The sequence below is a fragment of the Octopus sinensis genome, linkage group LG24 (genome assembly GCF_006345805.1).
Source record: "Octopus sinensis linkage group LG24, ASM634580v1, whole genome shotgun sequence".
Classification (NCBI taxonomy): Eukaryota; Metazoa; Mollusca; class Cephalopoda; order Octopoda; family Octopodidae; genus Octopus; species Octopus sinensis.
In genome coordinates, this window is record NC_043020.1 from 8432544 (window position 1) to 8455010 (window position 22467).

General features: G+C 39.0%; 1 protein-coding gene across 3 annotated transcripts in view; it reads left to right on the top strand.

Moving 5' to 3' along the window:
* Positions 1-1117: 1117 nt before the first annotated feature.
* The window catches only part of LOC115223960 (ETS domain-containing protein Elk-3-like), a 101338-nt gene continuing 79988 nt past the window's right edge, over positions 1118-22467 (top strand). For all 3 annotated transcript variants that reach the window (XM_029794712.2, XM_036512949.1, XM_036512950.1), the window contains exon 1: positions 1118-2802. In XM_029794712.2, coding sequence (XP_029650572.1) covers positions 2661-2802 — 142 coding nt within the window. In that variant the 5' untranslated portion in view covers positions 1118-2660. The remainder of the gene's footprint in view (positions 2803-22467) is intronic.

A 22467-nucleotide genomic window follows, 5' to 3' on the forward strand; every position in this document is an offset into this window, starting at 1 on the left:
AAATAGATAGAAGAGAGAGAGAGAGAAATAGACAGACGGAGTGAGAAATAGACAGAGAGAGAGAGAGAGAAATAGACAGACGGAGTGAGAAATAGACAGAGAGAGAGAAATAGATAGATAGAGAGAGAGAGAGAGAATAGACAGACGGAGTGAGAGAGGGACTGTGTGAGTGGCGAAGACTAATGAGAGGGGAACATTGTATATGTGTGTGTGATGCAGAGACACATAGGAGCGCCTAAACACATACACACACACACACGCGCATCTAGAGACAGACAGACTGACAGAGAGTCAGAGAGTCAGGCAGAGCTATTGGTGTTTCCAGTCGAAAAGAAGCGACGGAGTTGGCCAGAAGTAACGACGAAAAACTGGCGTGAACGTGACGAGACTGTGGGAAGCAATTTATTACACACGCACATATATATATGCATAACACATACATAGATGTATATATATATATATTGTTATACATCTTGATATAAAATCCCACATGCAAACAAAATATCCCTACGTATAACATACCATATAAATATATATGTATATGAATGCTGTATATCGTTGTAATTAAGAAATATATATACAAGCAATTAATTAATTAAACAAATGTTGGTGGAATCATAACAACTACAACAATAATAATTAAACCATATAGACAAACAGATCGAAATCACTTGCCTTTTCATTCCAGATCGGATCCAACGAAGGTTGGCTTTAAAAAGACCTCATAAAAGAAAAAAAAAGTCTACAAAACAAGGGATACCCTTCTTATTTTGTCCACACATAACATACAGAAACACATACTAGGTACTTCAAGTACCCACATACTATATATAAGATGTATATATCTATATATACACGCGTGTGAACACACACACCACATAAATATATGTGTATATAAATTTCTACTTTATATTTGGATGCTTCGTATTCTTGGATTGTTTTAATACTTACCAGAATGATTAGATGGATGGACAACAGAAATGTGACGACGGTTTGGTGGTGTTATTATTCCGATGCTAATATTTCTAGACGAATGACTTGAGTAAGATATATCTATATATTTATATATATATATATTTATATCTGTATTTTTGTTGGTGTCTTTCTTTTAATCGCTGTACACAATAATTATTAATAATTTAACAACAAACAAACACAAACGAAAATACATTTGTATATATTTTCATCTTAAAATCTTTTTTATTTGCTTAGATTGTGAAAGGGGGAAGAGAGAAAAAAACCTTCATTTAAAACCTTCCTCAGTCAACTTGGCGCTTACTTAGTAGATAAGAGGCCTTTACACACCACACAGACAGAGGAACATATATATATATTTATACATATACACACACAAGCACATGCAGGCAGAAAACATACACACTGACAATTTCATACACACACACACGTATATATACACCACCCGCATGTGCACGTTTTCACACTTTCACACATGGTAGGGAAGACAAGCAGAAGTGATGTTTTGACCTGACATAAATACTACTACAAGCCAAAAACACACCGTTTAATATCATCAATAATAAACCCCACAGCCTTTTCCCTGTGAATGTGTCTAATTAAAACTTGTGTTTACATAATTATCTAATCTCCCCTATCACCTCCAACTGTCTTGATCACTTTTGATTTTTAATTAATTTTTCAGTTATATTTAAGGTCCCCCCTCTTCTGTATTTACACAGGTTAAACTGTATGTGTAATAATATAAATATATATATGTGTGCGTTTTTAGATAGATATTCGTTTTTCTCCCTTTAAATAGATAATTGAACAATTGTTTTCTTGTTCGGAGGCATTCACTTCACATACATACCCGAAACACGCATATATATATGTATAAAATATATTTAAGCATTACAGAGAGGACGTCCAAATTTATATACACAAAACAAAATAAGGCTGTACATTACTAAGCAATATATATACGCATTGTGTATGTGTGTGGGTATATATATATATATATATATATATATATACACACATTATCTAAATCTACAACCGTACACATGTGTACTCCTCTGCTCTTCCCTGCCCACTCTATATATACTCCTTACTATCAAAAGAGACAGACAGACAGACACCCGGCCAAAACAGTCTATATATAACTGCTCTGACACAGGATATAACGGGTGGTGTAATACTCTAGGACACCTTTGATAAACAACCGTTTTGTCCCTTGAAAATTCTTACAACAGATAGTTTTTTTTTTTCCTTATATATATATATATTTCCCCCCGCTTCTGTCTGATTAATTGAGGGAGAACATTAAGTTTATAAACTCTTTTTATTTTTGTTGTTATTATTTATATATAACACTCAATAAGGAGAACAAAAAAAAATGAGTGTTTGCATGTTATGCACAATATGCATGTATATTAGTTTTCCTTGACGCGAAATAACCAAATTCACATTTTTTGACACCCTTTTCTGTGAACTTCAACATTGTTTTAGCAAATTCACTAAGGAACAACTACAGACAACAAAAGGTAGCGTGTGAATACCTATATAATAATCTCCACCCTTAAAACCGCAGCAGACACTCCTCCGTCTATACAATATATATAATTCGGTGCATTGATTGTGATTAATTACTTTTTGGATTTGCTTTTATTTCTCATTCTTAATCCGAAACTTGTCGGCCGCAGATGTCTGGAGTTACGAAAACCAAAGACAGCGATAATGCTGTTCTAAAACATTCTTTCTTTCTTCATACTTGTCTTTCGGGTGACATTCGTCAGCACCCGAAGCGCAGGAACACCCCGGCTCCACTCAATTTAGTTAACACAGGTAAGTCGGGTTTACCGGTCGCTTACCCAATTTAAAATTTTAAAAAACATTTGTTTTTATTTTTTTAAACGTCTTCTATTGTGAAGTGTATTATATATTTTTTATTTTATTAGTGCGGTTTATACTAACACATATAGTAGGGAAAAATGTCATTCAAGTGAATTGTATCTGCATAATCGTAATTTACACTTTCGAAAACCGATCTCTACCAAAATTTATTTTAAAAAACTTTGTTCAGAAAGTTATGAGGAAACAACGGCGGAATTTCGTATCAGGGTGCCCGTGTAAGTTGGATTTTCTCCGTTTTGACGAGGATTTTCCCAATATTTATCCACAGTGGAAATAACGGGACCGATTACGTGGGTGTCCTGATCCGAGTGGCCTTTCAAACTGTAATTATGCGAAACTAATTGCCATTTCAACACAATGAAGTGTTGTCCCAAATATCCCCTCGTATTTGGTCTGTCGAAGTCAATTTTCCTATTTATATTCCTGTCCTCGAGTGCTTTTGTCCTTTGTCTATACATAATGTACTGTTCTGTGATGCTAAGATCAACAAAAGAAGTATTCCCTCTAATGAAAAGTAAATATTATTTAATAGACATTTTATAGTATAATTGACCTCTGGGCCTTCGCGTTATATTCATTATATATATATTTCTTTACTACCCACAAGGGGCTAAACACAGAAGGGACAAACAAGGACAGACAAAGGGTTTTAGTCGATTACATCAACCCCAGTGCGTAACTGGTACTTAATTTATCGACCCCGAAAGGATGAAAAGCAAAGTCGACCTCAATAGACAGACAGACAGACAGACGTGAGAGTCCGATGATTCGCAATCCATGTACTTTACTAAAAAGTTTTGAGTAATTCTTCGATTTAGTGTTAAATAGTTTCTTTTAAATCTGATGTAAAAAGAAACACTTTAGCAATCTTTCGGTTTACGACTACAAATTCGAAGAGTAAAATTGTTTGTGAGCAAACAGCATCGGAATTTGGTGTTTTGAAATCTTTTTTTTCCTTTTTTTTTTAATCGTATATCACCGAATTTTTCAACGTGGAATCTAAACTGAATTCAACATGGAATCAAATAAATAAATAAATAGATAGACTTTTTTTGCTTAAAGAGTAAACATTTTAGAAAATCTAGAAGTTAAAATACCCCCATATTTGAGGATGAAGGAGAAATTAAGTATTTAGAAAGTTTTTATTATTATTTTTGTTGCAAACTCGATGTATTAGAACTTTTTGAAAATGATACAAGGAAAGTAAAGGAGTGGACTGCCTATGGGATACATCAAGATATATATACATACATATATATATATGAGAGAGATAAACATAATTAGGCTGGACATATATCTATCTATATATAACTACGTATATGCAAAAATATATTTACATAACATAAAGAATACGGAATGCCAAAATGGCAATAAGCAAAACATGGGATGAACAAGATTTAACAAATGTGATTAGTTTGACGCTTAAAAAGTAGTATAATATATATGTGAGTGTGAATACACACACACCCTATTAAGTATATCTTTTGGCTGATTTTTTCAAGTGGTTTTGTATAAAATACAAAATGGGACAAGATCCAGACAGTTAGGTGAGGTATTTATAAACTATGGAGAGGACGTGAAATAATTCCTTTTGGGGGGAATAACAGACCTCGAAGTGCACAAAGCTATACATAATAGCATGTGAATATTGCGTTGAAAAACCATTTCTGGCTAGAAAAAGTCGGAAACTGGTGCTTCGGGGTTTGTTATTCCAAAATAGAATTATATGTATGTATTTTTGTTTTAATGATAATCGGCAAAAGTTACAGTTACACAAGAGCCGAGAGTTTCGTGCCGATATTTTCTGTCTGGTTCATATCACGAACGGTCACTATACCACCTGAACAACCCCGTATTTAATTCGAAATTCTGAGCAGCGACCATATAAATTCTTCAACTATTTCCAAATAAATAAACTTTACTACATTCCTTATTATTTAATATTCTGTAGTTTGTCAACCTTTAAACAAGGACTTATAATCTTATACTAAATATAAACTTCCGGGATGTGGCCAGATTCTTTTATTCACCAGGACTGCGACCCATATTCAGGCCTCTGTGGCTGGGGCTTCTAGCTGAATAGAACAAATTAGAGATGACCCCTTTTGTTTTTGTTTTCTTCAAAGGGTCCAAATTGAGGAATTTCCCCCCATGTTATTTATTGCAAAGCGTCGTTGGTCACATGTTTTCTAGCTAGCCAATCGCTAGTTCACTATGTTTCTGACGTCACCAACGGCAAGGGAGTTTCTTTAAGTCGATGTCGAACAATTATCTCAAAGGACTTATCGCTTGTTCACTGCGTTTCCAACATCACTAGTAACAAGGGAGTTTCTCTACGTCAGTATTGAACAAATGTCTCCAGGGACTTCGTTCAGTTTTCTAGCCAATCCATTGCCGATTCATTACGTTTCTGACATCTCCAGTAGCAAGGGAGTTTCTCTAAATTACTGTGGAACAACTACCCCAAGGGACTTTCTTCGTAAAGCATTGGTTTGGGGATTTTGTCGCCGATATGTTCGTTGCTTGATAAATAAGCCATGTGTCATGCGCCAGGACAAACTTAATCCCACTTGACACGAATTTTATACTAAATTAGTCTGTTCTCAGTCTCGCGTTCTTCCCTAAAAACAGTGTTCCATTGTTATTTTAAAATTTACTTAACATAACACACACACATATTCATACACAGCTGGCTTCCGTACATTCTCCATTCAAAGTATTGATCAACCCATCTCTATAGTAAAATAAAAAAAAACAAAAAAAAATTGTCCAATTTTGGGATCGAACCCGGAACCACGTGGCTGTGAAGCAGACTTCTTAACCTACACGACCATGTCTGTGTTACTGACGGTGAAAAGAAATAAAGTCCCTGGGTAAAAAAATGTCACTGTTTGTCTCGTGGTACCTTAAAGATATTAAGTCAAGTCAATTAAGCAAATGATATTTTGAATTTGACTAAAAATATGATTTACGATGGGGTTTAGTAGTGGAAATTTGTGATTTGTACAATATTTAATAAAAAGAATTTTTTAAGACGCAGGCGTGGCTGTGTGAATAAAAAGTTTTTTTCCCAACAGTGTAGTTCCGGGTTCAGAACTACTGCATAGCATCTAGGGCAAGTGTCTTTTAACTGTATCTCCAGGCATCCAAAGCCTTGTGAGTCGATTTGGAAACTATAAAGAAGCCCGTTGTGTATGTGTGAAATATAGATATATTTCTTTACTACCCACAAGGGGCTAAACACAGAGGGGACAAACAAGGACAGACAATGGGATTAAGTCGATTACATCGACCCCAGTGCGTATCTGGTACTTAATTTATCGACCCCCGAAAGGATGAAAGGCACAGTCGACCTCGGCGGAATTTGAACTCAGAACGTAACGGCAGACGAAATACGGCTACGCATTTTGCCCGGCGTGCTAACGTTTCTGCCAAGAGAGGCGCAGGCGTGGCTGTGTGATAAGAAGCTTGCTTCCCAACCACATGGTACCGGGTTCAGTCCCACAGCATGCCACCTTGGGCAAGTGTCTTCTACTACAGCCTTGGGTTGGAACACCACCTTGAATTGTTTAGTCGAAAAATCGCCCCTAGTATTTATAACAAAGCATTGTCTTGGGTTGTACTGTCTGAAAAGGTGAGATGGTCACAACCAGAATGTCTTTGATCATATTTATATTTGCCTCGGGCTAATTTTTTTTTAAATAGGTAAGAAAACTTATAGGAAGTAATAACTAGAATCACTTTTAATTTCGCTTTTAATAATGGCGTTGGATTAATGAGTTATATAAAAGAAGTATGGTTATTTTATTTAGCCTACGAAAACCTAATATCGATCTAAAAATATAAAGTTTAGAATTTTTTTCATGATCTATATATAGTCAAATATCTATTTAATAAACCCGAATTCTTAACCGTTTGGATTTCGCTAAGTTCGAAAAAGTCCACAGTTTTCTTCTTCGGGTTTTTCTGTTTAAAGACCAAACTTTAATTTTAAAGTTAAACTAGTTTCGAGTATCTTCTTAAATTATTCTCGTGACTAAAAATAATTGTATGTGTGTCCTTCCCTTTAAAAATGTTTTTAAAAAAATTGATGTGTTTAGAGTTATGTCACAAATAACTCAGCTCATTCGCTTTAGAGAGCTGAGACCCAAGTTGAGGGAATTTTGTACAATAGAGTCGGAAATTATCTACTGAAAACCAAAGACTGTAATTATTTTCGATGTATATATTTTAAGTATCGAAGAGTGCAATTCTGCAATATACTTTTGCGGGGTTGAAAGTGAAGAGGTCTTTGAGTATTTTTCCGAAAATTCGTTTTACAACTGTAGGCGCAGGCGTGGCTTCGTGGTAAGAAGTTTGCTTTCCAACCACATGGTTCTGGGTCCAGACCCACTGCATGGCACATTGAGCAATTGTCTTCTACTATAGCCCCGAGCGGCCAAAGCCTTGTGGGTGAATTTGGTAGACGGAAACTCAAAGAAGCCCATCGTGCGTGTATATTGGATTGGATTATCCCATAAATAATGCAGTCTTTTATACTTTTATTTCTCAGAATTAAGATAAAGATCTTTTTTAATCTGAAATATACTCTCCTTAATTTTCTACAATGCTCTGCCATCTACCTGGTACATTTGCAAGGCCCTCTCTTCCAAAATTCATTTGTTCATGACAAAAAATACTCCTCAAGTAATGTTCTGATCTCGTCTACAGAATTCATAATTTTCCCGTCCAAATGATTTTGAATACTGTAGAATAAATGGGTAATGTCCGGCGAATACGTCGTTTCCTATTCAAACTGCTCCCGCCTTTGGAATACCATCCTCGCTGCATGTGGCCAAGCATTATCCTGATGAAAGATTACCTTTCGTCTTGAAACCAAAGATTTTTTAAATTTTTACTTCTAGCGTTCACTTAAGCCGCTCAAGTTGTTCGCTGTAGATCTTTGTTATCGTTTACTTTGGGTTTAAAAGTTCAAAGTGGACTAAACCTTTCATATCCCACCATACAGATAACAACACCTTACGTGGGTGAAGACCTTTAGCCTGGGGTGCCGGTGTTTCTCCTTTCCCTACCCACTGTCTTCAGCGCTTGACAGTTTTATAGAGAACCCATTTCTCGTCACCAGTGACTTTTCGGTCCAAAAAAGGTTCATTCTTGAGACGAGCTAGCAAAGAGCACACATTCACTCTCTGTGCGCGTTAGACTCGGAAAGTTTTGAGAAACCTATTGGCCCAATTTGCTGACACAGGTGTCAATGAATGGTTGAATAACCAAATCCAAGCTTCTCTGCTGGTTTCTCAAGTTCCAATGGGATTTTGTTCTACCAGGGTTTGCAGGACGTCCTCGTCGAGCTCTACAGATCTTCCAGGACGGGGCTCGTCTTCTAGGCTGTAGTTTTCGGTTTGGAATTTCTGGAACCACCGACTTTTTAGTTCATGCAATTAAAAAAAACGGCATTGTTTATGGGATGACCTAATGTATATTTGTTTTGAACACTCCACCACTCCTTGGTAACCGATGTTGGTTTGTTTACCTTGCAGTTCATCTTTTATTTTAAGAATCTTAATCCGAAAAAAAAAATTAAATTAAATTAAATTAAACCAAAACTCAAACGTCTCTGAAAGGTACCGGGGTACCTCAAGCAACATGAAAGAAAGTTTTTTCTCTCAAACTTTGTTTTAAATAAGACTGTTTAACCATTTCTGGATTGCCTTGGGTTAACAAAAACGATATAATTTCTGTTCGATGAGCTTTGACTTGGCTAAACTACAATAACCGACATCAAGTTAATTTATTTTTTGACAAATTATTAAATTCGTGCAGACGTGTTAAAAACGAGAGGCATAACTACAGTTTGGTGCTCCTTTAATTTTGTTTCTTCATAACTTTTTGGGAGATGTATATTTTGGGAGGAAATTTTGCAGAGTTACATTTTTGAGAGTGTAGATTATGATGATACGCGTAACAATTTTTTTTTCCTTTAGATGAGCCTTAAATCATTCTCCTTTCACCTGTGGACTTTGTTTCCTCATAACTCTAAAATGTTTATTTTTAATAACGTTTTACAAAAATAAACTTTCGAGATTGTAGATTGTTTCAAACAAAAAAAAAATCTGGAGTGGGGGGTGGGGGAATGAAAACTACTGTTTAGAGAAATTGGTAGTAATGTAGTTGGGAGAAGGTGGAAAAATAAACCGAAACTTCTTCAAAAATATACTTCTTCTTTAATTTAATCTGCATAATCGTACTCTACACTCTCGGAAACATCTCTTCAAAGTTTCATTTAAAAATATGCACTTTTCAGAAAGTTAGAAGAACAACGTCAGTGGGGCGCCAAACTGTACTTATGCCAGAGGAAGCGTTTCTCCTATACTTTTTCGTCCCTAAAACTAAGGTTTCTTAATTGGTTTGTTAATATTAATGTTTAACACAACACTAACCCCGAGATTCTTTAGATTCTTTCAGTATATTGTCTCAGGTTTGTAGGTGACTCTAAAATATCTATTCTTTCTCCTTGCTTTCCTACTTCCTTCGGCTTTCTTTTAGGAGGTAAATATAGGTTTTTTTTTCTAGGGTGTTGTTTTACAATAGCGTTCCATCGAATTCTCATGGGAACGGAAAAGGGTAGGTTTGGGATTTTTTTTTTTTCTTTCTTTTAAGTAATCTTCCGCCTCAAGTAACGTAAATAACGTTTATCGATTAAGTTGCTTCTGCTGAAAATTTCAAATTTCATAAAGTTTTTGTTCTTCATTTCCGTAACCACTTCTTTTCCCATGTAGTGTGGGGACTTCGAAAGACAGTCCTTCCATAAATTCTGCCATCTTTAAATACATTTAAATTTGTTTTTATAAATGATTGCAGAGTAAAAATTTACAATCAGGCGCAGGAGTGGCTGTGTGGTAAGTAGCTTGCTTACCAACCACATGGTTCCGGGTTCAAGTCCCACTGTGTGGCACCTTGGGCAAGTGTCTTCTCCTATAGCCTCGGGCCGACCAAAGCCTTGTGAGTGGATTTGGTAGACGGAAACTGAAAGAAGCCCGTCGTATATATATATATATGTGTGTGTGTTTGTGTGTCTGTGTCCTCCTAGCATTGCTTGACAACCGATGCTGGTGTGTTTATGTCCCCATCACTTAGCAGTTCGGCAAAAGAGACCGATAGAATAAGTACTGGGCTTACAAAGAATAAGTGCCGGGGTCGATTTGCTCGACTAAAGGCGGTGCTCCAGCATGGCCGCAGTCAAATGACTGAAACAAGTAAAAGAGTAATTAAAAAGCTTATTGTTGTTGAAAGTTCTCAAATGATCGCGGGACACGTAGTTAGCAAGTGATTAATTATTAACCAATTATGATGACATAATTTCAAACGACAACTATCCGTAATGTTGTTTAGAGACGTGTACAAACTCTTATTGACTACGTGTCTCGCAAGCATTTGAGAAATTACAAAAAGGGTTTATTATTCTCACCGAAGAGGAAAGTATTTCCGGTAAATTTTTATATTAACACACGCACGATTTTCACTAAGAAATAAACAAAACAAAAAACTTGGATTTTCTGTGTGGAATCAAGTACCCTGACCTCTTAATATGCTGTAAATCCCGTATTTTTGGTTCGGATTATTTCGATTCCGTCCCGGAATCATTGGAAATTTGTTTGTTTTTTTCGTTGAATGAATTCCTGTGGCCTAATATGTGACAAAACCCTTTTTGGGGATCCGAAAAAAACTGGGTGGAGTGAGGTGGAAGCCTCGGAAATTTCACTCCACCCACCCTATTGATATTTTCACCCGCATGATTTTCACTAAAGAAAAAACAAGTAAAAATTAAAATCGCACCCAAACTAATTTTTGCGTCTGGTCGGATGGAGAAAGATGAACGATTTAAAATAAATATCTCTTTTTACTCTTTTATTTGTTTCAGTCATGTGACTTTGGTCGAGCAGATCGACCCCAGGACTTATTCTTTGTAAGCCTAGTACTTATTCTATCGGTCTCTTTTGCCGAACCGCTAAGTTACGGGGACGTAAACACACCAGCATCGGTTGTCAAGCGATGTTGAGAGGACAAACACAGACACACATATACACACACATACATACATATATATATATATATATATATATATATAAATATATATATATATATATATATATATATACACATGTATACATACATATATACGACGGGCTTCTTTCAGTTTCCGTCTACCAAATCCACTCACAAGGCTTTGGTCGGCCCGAGGCTATAGTAGAAGACACTTGCCCAAGGTGCCATGCAGTGGGACTCAACCCGGAACTATGTGGTTGGTAAGCAATCTACTTACCACACAGCCACTCCTATGCCTTAATTGTTGTGTGAGAAAGTATATATATTCTGATGATAAAATATAGTATCTTTCAAAAACATGCAAAATTTATACACTATATCTTGTATGTTTAAGGGAGAAAAAAAACCCATTTTGCAGAAACAAATTTTCCAGAGTGTGAATGACATGGTTTGGTGCTCCTTTAATTTTGTTTCTTCATAATTCATAACTTTTTGAGAGATGTATATTTTGGGAGGAAATTTTACAGAGTTACATTTTTGAGAGTGTAGATTATGATTATGCGCGTAACAATGTTTCTTCCTTTAGAGGAGCCTTAAATCATTCTCCTTTCACCTGTGGACTTTGTTTCCTCATAACTCTAAAATGTTTATTTTGAATAACGTTTTACAAAAATAAACTTTCAAGATTGTAGATTGTTTCAAACAAAAAAAAATCTCGCCCCCTCACCTTTTTTCCAAACCAAAATAAGGGATTTGCAGCATATTAGGCGGTCAGGGTACTTGATTCCATGCAAAAAATCTGAGTTTTTTTTTTTCTTAGTGAAAAATCGTACAGGTGTTAATATAAAAATTCACCGTATTTTCACCATTTTGTCAAACAGCACCTATAACTTAAATCAGGCAAGGACAACTTTTTCCAGAAGTGGGCCGCATGAAACATAACTGATCATCAGGCGAGCCACAATTACTAAAAAAAACTTCAAGGTAATTTTTCGTAACGTGTGCTAGTTATAAAGTTGTGCGCATCACTGTTTGCCCGTAACTAGCTAAATCAGGCCTGGCTAACGCGAATCACATTCCGGGCCCCTCTAACCCTTTAGCATTCAAACCGGCCATATCCGGCCAAAATATTTAACCTGTTTTATATTGAAACTGACCAGATCTCGCCTCTCACCTCAGCCCTACCATGTCATTCTAAAACTAAAAGAATCACATCACTGAAATCTCTAAACTACAAGATAATGCATGATTAATTCAAACCATTTTAAATAAACAAACATCACATTTGATAGAATAATCTGAACACTAAAGGGTTAATCACTGAAAGTTTTTTGAGGGCTGTTTGTATACTGACAGAATTGAAAGCATTTTGCTTTCTCGTGCTATTATTCCAGTAATGAATGCATGATCATTGATTCAGCATTAAATATTATCGTTGCAAAAACAGTAGTAGCTTTCTTTTTTTACTTTTCATTACAATCTTTAATTTTTGATAGAATTTCAAAAATATTTGTTTAAAATAAACCCATTTCAAAAAAGTATCGAGCAGGCCACAAGATAAAAGTCTGCGAGCCGCCTGCCTTAGGTTAGCCAGCCCTTAACTAAACCGAAGTACATCTGAGGGACCTTTTCTGTTTGGCTGCTACGCAGGAATGGCTGTGTGGTAAGTAGCTTGTCTACCAACCATATGGTTCCGGATTCAGTCCCACTGCGTGGCACCTTGGGCAAGTGTCTTCTACTATAGCTTCGGGCCGACCAAACTGAAAGAAGCCCGTCGTATATATGTATATATATATATATGTATGTATGTGTGTTTGTGTGTCTGTGTTTGTCCCCCTAGCGTTGCTTGACAACCGATGCTGGTGTGTTTATGTCCCCGTTACTTAGCGGTTCGGCAAAAGAGACCGATAGAATAAGTACTGGGCTTACAAAAGAATAAGTGCCGGGGTCGAGTTGCTCGATTAAAGGTGGTGCTCCAGCATGGCCGCAGTCAAATGACTGAACCGAGTAAAAGAGTAACCTTTAATTAATATGAAATTTTGGTGGAAGGTTTTAATTTGGATCACTTTAACCCTTTTGTTACCATATTTTTTTTTTAAAATACTGCCTTTGTTTCAATTCATATTCAAAATAATGAAGAATTTAGTCAAATAACTTTGCCATTATTAATCTGGTGCCATACCAGGAACCTTCTCTGTCTTAGCAGCTGACAATTGAGGGCAATCCTGTCACTTCGTGGTCCTTTCAGTCACTGGGCTGTGGCCATGCAGGGCACTGCCCCGGACAGTTTGGCCAAACAGGTCAGCCCCGCTGTTTCGTATGGTTTTAAATTCTGTTACTTATTCTATCAGCTTTTTTTGCCAAACTGCTAAGTTGTGGAGACATAAACAAACCAACACCAGTTGTCAAGTAGTGGTGGCTGACAGCAGGCTTCCACACAGTTTCTGTCTTTGAAATTCACTCACAAGGCATTGGTCGGTCTGGGGCCATAGGAGAAGAAGCTTGCCCAAGGTGCTACACAGTGGGACTGAACCTGAATCCATGTGGTTACAAAGCAGGCTTCTTAACCACACGGCCAAAGGTTCCTAGTTGTACTGATGCAGTACAGAACACAGACAGTAGCTAAGTAGAGGAGTGGCTCCTGTCTGTGGTCACTTCATATACTAGAAATAGCAGCCAAATCTTTGAAACAAATTGTTTATTAGACTATGTTTGAATAACCTGAATGACTTTCTTAATCTTCTTAATCAAATGTGATTTGAGGGTTAAACAACAACATTCTTCTCATAGAGGATTACCATATTAACCCTTTTGATGCTAATCCACCTGAGACCACATTTGGTTCTGTCATACAAAACTTTCTCTTTTCAACTGATCCAACTCGAAACCTCTTTTACTTGTTTCAGTCATTTGACTGTGGCCATGCTGGAGCACTGCCTTTAGTCGAACAAATCGACCCCAGGACTTATTCTTTGTAAGCCTAGTACTTATTCTATCGGTATGTTTTGCCGAACCACTAAGTTACAGGGATATAAACGCACCAGCATTGGTTGTCAAGCGATGTTGAGGAGACAAGCACATAAACACACACACAAACGCGCGCGCACACACGCACATACACACACACACACACACACACACACACATATATATATATACATACATACATACATACATACATACATATATACAACGGGCTTCTTTCAGTTTCCGTCTACCAAATCCACTCACAAGGCTTTGGTCGGCCCAAGGCTATAGTAGAAGACACTTGCCCAAGATGCCACACAGTGGGACTGAACCCGGAACCATGTGGTTGGTTAGCAAGCTACTTACCACACAGCTACTCCTGCGCCTGGTATTTAATTTATCGACCCCCAAAAGGACGAAAGGCAAAGTCAATCTCGGCGGAATTTGAACTCAGAACATAAAGACGAACGAAATTCCCGCTAAGCATTTTGCCTGGCACTCTAACAATTCTGCCAGCTTGCCGCCTTAAACACCATTTAATAATGACAGTTATTTTACTAAATTCTTCATTTACAAAAAATTAATTGAAGCAGAGTCAGTGTATTTCAAGAGAAATCTGGCAGCAGAGCAGAAAGGGTTAGGTTGCCATCAGATGTTAACATACTTTCTCTTTCTCTTTCCTTCTTGCATTTTTTTTTCTTCTTTTTATCTCTACTCTTTCCTTCCCTCCCCCCGCTCCTGTTATTATTGCATCTGTACTTCTTCTTTCGCTCTCCCTCTCTCGTACTCTTTCTCCTCTTCTTTCCTCCCTACGTCTCTCCTAATCTCCGAGAGACTGTTGTTAGTCTTGTCTTACACTGATAAAAGAGAAAACAGGTGGTGCAACGTGAACAACAGCAACATCAACAACATGAACAACAACATCAACATCATCATCAGCATCAGCAGCAGCAGCAGCGGCAGCAGCGGCTGAAGCCAGAGTAGTGAACGAAGGCAGGTTTTGGTTGCAAACACCGAAACACTGTCAGTGCTTATCTTGCCGTCCGTCCGTCCGTCCGTCCGTCCGTCTGCATGGCTGACTGGCTGGCTGGCTGGCTGGCTGGCTGCACGGCTGCCTGACAAACTTTTCTGCTGCATTATGTAACCATGGCAACGACCGCTGCAGTCAGTATCGCCGCCGCGTAATAATTAAACTCGCTGCACTAACATCACTGAGATTCGTCACAAAGCTGATGGATTAGCTGGGTAGCTCGCTAGTAATTATCTGGATATCTGCACCGTCCAACAACACAAGGAACGGCGGTGGTGGTGGTCATGGTGATGGTGGTGGTCATGGTGGTGGTGGTGGTGGTGGTTGGTTCTGGTTTCTTCTAGCTTTGAAATGGATAAAGGATGGATAATAAATCTTTTTTCTGCTGGATGGGGTAACAACCAGAATCCCGGTTACAAGAAACTTTCCTTTATCTACTGTGTCATCATCATCATCATTTAACATCCATTGTCCATGCTGGCATGGGTTGGACAGTTTGACCAGGGCTGGCACACTGGAAGGCTGCACCAAGGTCCAGTCTGATTTGGCATGGTTTGCTATGGCCGGATGCTTTTCCTAACACCAACCATTACACTCTGAGAGTGTAATGAGTGCTTTTATGTGCCACCAGCATGGGTGCCATTTGTGTGACACTGGCATAGGTGCTTTAATGTGCCACCAGCATGGGTGCTTTTATGTGCCACCAGCATGGGTGCTTTTATGTGCCACTGGCATGGGTGCCATTTGTGTGACACTGGCATGGGTGCTTTAATGTGCCACCAGCATGGGTGCTTTAATGTGCCACCAGCATGGGTGCTTTTATGTGCCACCAGCATGGGTGCCATTTGTGTGACACCGGCGTGTGCCACAACTGCGATTTTTACTTGGCTTGATGGGTCTTCTTCTCAAGCACATCATAATGCCATTAGTGTATAGAATGTGTGTGTGTATATTATGTATATAGTGCGCATGTATTTTGCATGTATATATGAAATGTATGCTTATATTGTGTATATTTTATGTATATAATGCACATGTATTTATGTATATGTGTTTATATATGGAATGTATACATGTAGTGTGTATGCATATATTGTGTAGGGAGTGTATTCTATGTATGAAGTTTGGGGTGTGTAATATAAGTATGAAATGTAGGCTGGTACTATGTGTTTGAAATATAGGTGTATTATGTTTGTTGTAAGTATTGTGTTGTGTGTAGCTATGCAGTTTATGTGGTGTATGAATGTAATGTAAACTGCAAGTACATTAGTGCAGACAAGGAGAAATGAGTACGCAGTGAAGTACAGTGAAATACAGATATTATATGAAAGCTTTATACTTAGAGTTTGACTAAATTGATTTCCAATTTTCGCTTTCATCTTTCTGGAGTCAATAAAATATAATGTCAGTCATGTATGCACATATATACAATACATATATATCATCATCATCATCGTTTAACGTCCGCTTGAACAATTTGACTGAGGGCTGGTGAACCAGATGGCTGCACCAGGCTCCAATCTGATCTCGCAGGGTTTTGCTTGGGATGCCCTTCCTAATGCCAACCACTCCAAAAGTGTAGTGGGTGCTTTTACGTGCCACCGGCAGCAGGGCCAGTCAGGCGGTACTGGCAACGGCCGTGCACAAATGGTGTTTTTTACATGCCACCTGCACAGGAGCCAGTCCAGTGGCACTGGCAACGACCTCGCTCAAGTGTTTTTTCACGTGCCACTGGCACAGGTGCCAGTAAGGCGGTGCTGGTAACGATCACGCTTGAATGGTGCTTTTTATGTGCCACCGGCACGGAAGCCAGTCAGCTGCTCTGGCAACGATCACACTCAGATGGTGCTCTTAGCGCTCCACTAGCACAGATGCCAGTCATCGAATTTGATTTCGATTTCACTTACCTCAACAGATCATCGCAAGCAGAGTTTAGTGTCCAATGAAGGAAAGGTATGCATAAGTGGGCTGGTTACACCCCTGCCATAGGCCACAAGGTTATGGTCTCACTTGGCTTGCCAAGTCTTCTCAAGCACAGCATATTTCCAAAGGTCCCAGTCACTAGTCATTGCTTCGGTGAGGCCTAATGTTCGAAGGTCATGCTTCACCACTTCATCCCAGGTCTTCCTGGGTCTACCTCTTCCACAGCAAAGGGAACCGGCTGACCTCCTCTTTTCGAAGGTTATAATGGACACAGATTCGTGTGTCACATAGCTAGCTAGAGGCAGCATTCATCCTATATTTCTGGACTGCCATATTAGCTTGGCGATAACTATTAATACATACACACACATATAATATGAAATATATAAATGGAGTTTAACGCAGTATAAATCAAATATTTACTTTCGACCATGTTTCGAAAATTCACTGATATTATTCAAAAGATAAATGGTATAAACAATGCAATCTTCTCATCTATTTATAACACACGCACACACACACACACACACACACACAACATATATATATATATATATATTATGTATGTATGTATGTATGTATGTATGTATGTATTTTGAAGTTATAAGATAATGCATGATAAATTCAAAGCATTGTGAATAAATAAACATTACAGACTAAACTGAACACTAAAGGGTTAAGCTAGCTCCTGTGGAGGGCTCTTCATTGGGCCTTGGGCCCAACAACGACACTTAATGCATTGAGTACATATAAAGTTTTATTAAACTTGATCAATATTTTTCAAGCAATGAACAGTTTTCATCAAAACACAATGATATAATTTGTCGACTTGGAACTTATTGCAAAGCTGCATGATAAACAACCCTTTTTGTCTTCCCATTCAGGGTTCAGTACAGTTTTTTTTTCCAACCTCTTTTTTTTCTCTCTCTCTCTCTCTCTCTCTCTCTCTCTCTCTCTCTCTCTCTCTCTTCCTGTTGATTGTTTTCAACCTTCACCATCGCCACCACAACTGCAATACACACACACCATTCAGACTTCTGATGCCACCACCATCAACACCTTTATATATATATATATATGTGTGTGTGAAGGCGCAATGGCCCAGTGGTTAGGGCAATGGACTCGCAGTTGTAGGATCGCGGTTTCGATTCCCAGGCCGAGCGTTGTGAGTGTTTATTGAGCGAAAACACCTAAAGCTCCACGCGTCTCCGGCAGGGGGTGGTGGAGATCCCTGCTGTACTCTTTCGCCACAACTTTCTCTCACTCTTTCTTAGAGCGGGGTGGTGTCATTTGAAGACTAAAGCAATGCGAAGCGCATTGTGACCAGCGATGTGTAGCAACATTTGATAGCCTGGTCGGTCACGGTGATATATATATATATATACATATATATATGCTTTCACCTTCGAAACGTAGAGTAGATGAAACCATAGCGACTGAAGAAGGGGTTTTTCTTTTTCTTTGTGTTATTTGTCCTGTACTCTATTTTTGTTGTTTAAAAAAATGTCCAGTTCCTTTGGTTTGTGTCTATGTTTTCGTTTCTCATTGTGTTCGACGTCCTTTTTGGTGTCCTGTACTCATATATGCGTGTATATGTACATGTAGAGGTAGGTACGTACATATATGTTTATATATATGCATATGTTTTATTTATTAATATATATATAGTTTTTTAATTTATATTTTATTTTCGTTGAATACTAAGAAGTCATTATAGGGTGGTGTCGGGTGATTGAGTTAATGAAAAGAAACTCCGTCTCAGATGTTTCAAGAAAGAGCAGTTGGTGCTTTTGCTTGCAATTTTTCAGGCAAATTTTTCTTTTAGCCAACAGACTTCCATTTGTTGATCTTACCACCCTTCTCTGACGATGGTGGTGGTGGTAGTGATGATGGTGCTAGTGTTGTGTGGTGATAGTAGTAGTAGTGGTGGTGGTGGTGGTGGTGGTAGTTGATGATCGTCATCGTTGTTGTAGCAGTGAGGGTTCTGTTTAATTATACGCTAATGTTACGGTTCATTCTGTTCACGGTCCAGTGAACACAGCAACTGTGTGTGAGTGTGGTTGGAGGGCGTCAGTACCAACTGTTATGAAAGTTTTTTTTTTGTTCAATTTTTTCCTGCCTATTTGTTTTGTTTTGTTTTTATAGAGAAAGGACACTTGTTAAAAACATTTCTCATCTGTCTGACCTTTTGACGAACTGTCGGCCTTTCTTACTCGTCACGTGTTTTACTGTCACATGATCAAAGAACTCTCTAACCACCATCATCACGCCAGCCTTGGGCAAGGGAAGTTTTTCCAATTTAGAAAATTCTTTGAAGGAAGCGGTTTGTCGATAACATCGACCGCAGTACGTGACTGGTGTTTTATTGTAACGAACTCGGAAAGTCGAAAGGCAAGGATGACCTCGGCGGGATTTGAACTCGCAATTGGAAGAAGTCCAACGCCGCTGACGATTCTGCCAGATCGCCGCCCTGATGTTGGTTGTGATGATGATGATGATGACGATGGTCGTTTCTACTATAGGCAAAAAGCTTGAATTTTTTTTTAGGTAGGGGTTGCGGTAAGTCGATCGTATCGACACTAGCACTCGACTGGTATTCTGAAATTTACTTTTATCAATACCGCAAGGATGAAATGCAAAGTCGACCTCGACGGAATTCGAACTCAGAACGTAAAGACGGTCGAAATGCCGTTAAGCACTTTGTCCAGCATGCTAATGATTCTGCCAGATCGAATAATACAGAGATGTCTACAGCTAGCAGAATCGGTAGCATAAAGCTGTAACCCCCCCCCCTCTCTCTCCCTCTCTCTCTCTCTCAACAGCTACTTTTGTTTGTATGTTTGTGTGTGTTTATTTGCCTCCAGTGCTAAAACGTACGGTCACCGAAACAGGTTGAATATTCAATCAACCGCGCCTAAACAGCTGCGCCCAATAGTCTCATTCCAGTGATTTGAGTGAGATTACGGTACTATTTCTCCTATCGGACAACCACGCCGAGGCATCTTCGTTAGCTCGCTCAGACTATATATAGAGCACGCATGGACGACCTTTTTTTCGAGTTGCGAGCCACGGGAGACAGGTGGGCCGCACTAATAAATAAAAAAATTCGAGGTAATTTTTCGTTAAGCTTACCATTCAGAAAACCCCGCAGGTCACAATTTGTCCATAATTAATATCTCGTATGTACAAGATATCTATTCTAGGTGTTTCGCAGTGGGTTTGAACCTGGGGTATCATGGGTCGGTGTGAGCTGGCAGAAACATTAGCACGCCGGGCGAAATGCGTAGCCGTATTTCGTCTGTCGTTACGTTGTGAGTTCAAATTCCGCCGAGGTCGACTTTGCCTTTCATCCTTTCGGGGTCGATTAAATAAGTACCAGTTACTGGGGTCGATATAATCGACTTAATCCGTTTGTCTGTCCTTGTTTGTCCCCTCTGTGTTTAGCCCCTTGTGGGTAGTAAAGAAATAGGTATTTCGTCTGCCATTATGTTCTGAGGTCGACTTTGCCTTTCATCCTTTCGGAGTCGGTAAATTAAGTACCAGTTACGCACTGGGGTCGATGTAATCGACTTAATACCTATGTCTGTCCTTGTTTTGTCCCCTCTATGTTTAGCCCCTTGTGGGTAATAAAGAAATAAGGTATCATGACTGCGAAACGAATTTCTTAACCATTCAGCTAACTCTGCGTATATATTGACACACAGACAGACAGACATCCGGCTGGTGCCACCAAACCAGATCGGAAACGTGACATGTCGCGCATATTATCTGCCGGAGCCGGATCTATCGATAAACGTTCGATTAACTAAACTCAGTGTGATAAATTTACTGAAGCGGAACAGATCGAAGCGTGGTCGGCTGGCTGGCTGGCTGGCAGGTTTGTTGGTCGGTTGGTTGGTTAGTTGGGGAGGGATATTTAAGTGATATGGTCAGTAATCAATGAAGGAATCGATAACCGTTACCATAGCTACAACTGTTACGTCACCAATATTAACAACAGCCATCACGTCTATTATACTACCATTATACTGCTTAGAAGTTATATATATAGATATGGGTGTATGGGTGTATATGTATGTATATATTCATATATAATTTATGCATCTATATATATATATATATATATATATATATACTGTGTGTACTCTTTTACTCTTTTACTTGTTTCAGTCATTTGACTGCGGCCATGCTGGAGCATCGCCTTTAGTCGAGCAAATCGACCCCGGGACTTATTCTTTTTGTAAGCCCAGTACTTATTCTATCGGTCTCTTTTGCCGAACCGCTAAGTGACGGGGACGTAAACACACCAGCATCGGTTGTCAAGCAATGCTAGGGGGACAAACACAGACACACAAACATATACACACACACTTATATATATATACATATATACGACGGGCTTCTTTCAGTTTCCGTCTACCAAATCCACTTACAAGGCATTGGTCAGCCCGAGGCTATAGCAGAAGACACTTGCCCACACAGCCACTCCTGCGCCTATAATTTATGTATCTGTATATAGCGTGTATCTTCCTACACTTAAGTATATGCATATGTATGTGAGTAATAAATTATTTAAGTGTATAAATATATATATACATCATCATCATCATTTAACGTCTGCTTTCCATGCTGGCATGGGTTAGACGGTTTGACTGGAACTGGTAACCCGGAGAGCTGCACCAGGTTCCAGTCAGATTTGGCTTGGTATCTATGGATTGATGCCCTTCTTAATGCCAACCACTCCAAGAGTGTAATGGGTGCTTTTTACGTGCCACCGGCACGGGTGCCATATTCAAGACACTGACAACGGCCACGATACGATTTCACGTGGCTTGACGACTCTTATGGATCAGTCGGAGTTTTTACTGAGGTAGATTTACGAAGGACGGATGCCCTCCCTGTCGCCAACTCTCATTTCTTTCTAAGCAAGGTAGTATTTCTCCACGGCCAAACGTGTTTTTCACTGAAGGCTAGAAACGGACGACACCGCTAGTATAACGGTGATATTCGTTTACTACAATCACGAGCTTCCACACAATTTCCCCCTCTTCCAAATACCTTCACAAGACATTGGTCGGATCGAGGCTAGTAGAAGGTACGTTGCAGTGGGACTGAACCCAAAATCACGCGGTTGCAAAGCGAACTCTTTAATCACTCAACCATGCAGATAGATGTGTGTGTGTGCGTGTACTCTTTTTACTTAGCTCAGTCATTAGACTGCGGCCATGCTGGGGCACGGCCTTGAAGAAATTTTAGTTAAACGACTCGACCCCCACACCATTGTTTTCAAAGCCTGGAACCTATTCTATCGGTCTCTTTTGTTAAACCGCTACGTTACAGGGACGTAAACAAACCAACACCGATAGTCAAACTGTGGTGTGGGGACAAACGTAGCCAGAAAGACGCTCTCAAATAAATAGATATACGACGGGCTTCTTTCAGTTTCCGTCTACCAAAATCCACTTGCAAGACTTTGATCGGCCCGAGACTATAGTAGAAGACTCTTGCCCAAGGTGCCACGCAGTGGGGCTGAAACCGGAACCATGTGGTTGGGAAGCAAGCTTCTTACAACAAAGCCTCGTGTGTGTGTGTGTGAGGAGGTGCTGATTCAGCCGACCCTGTTACCTGGC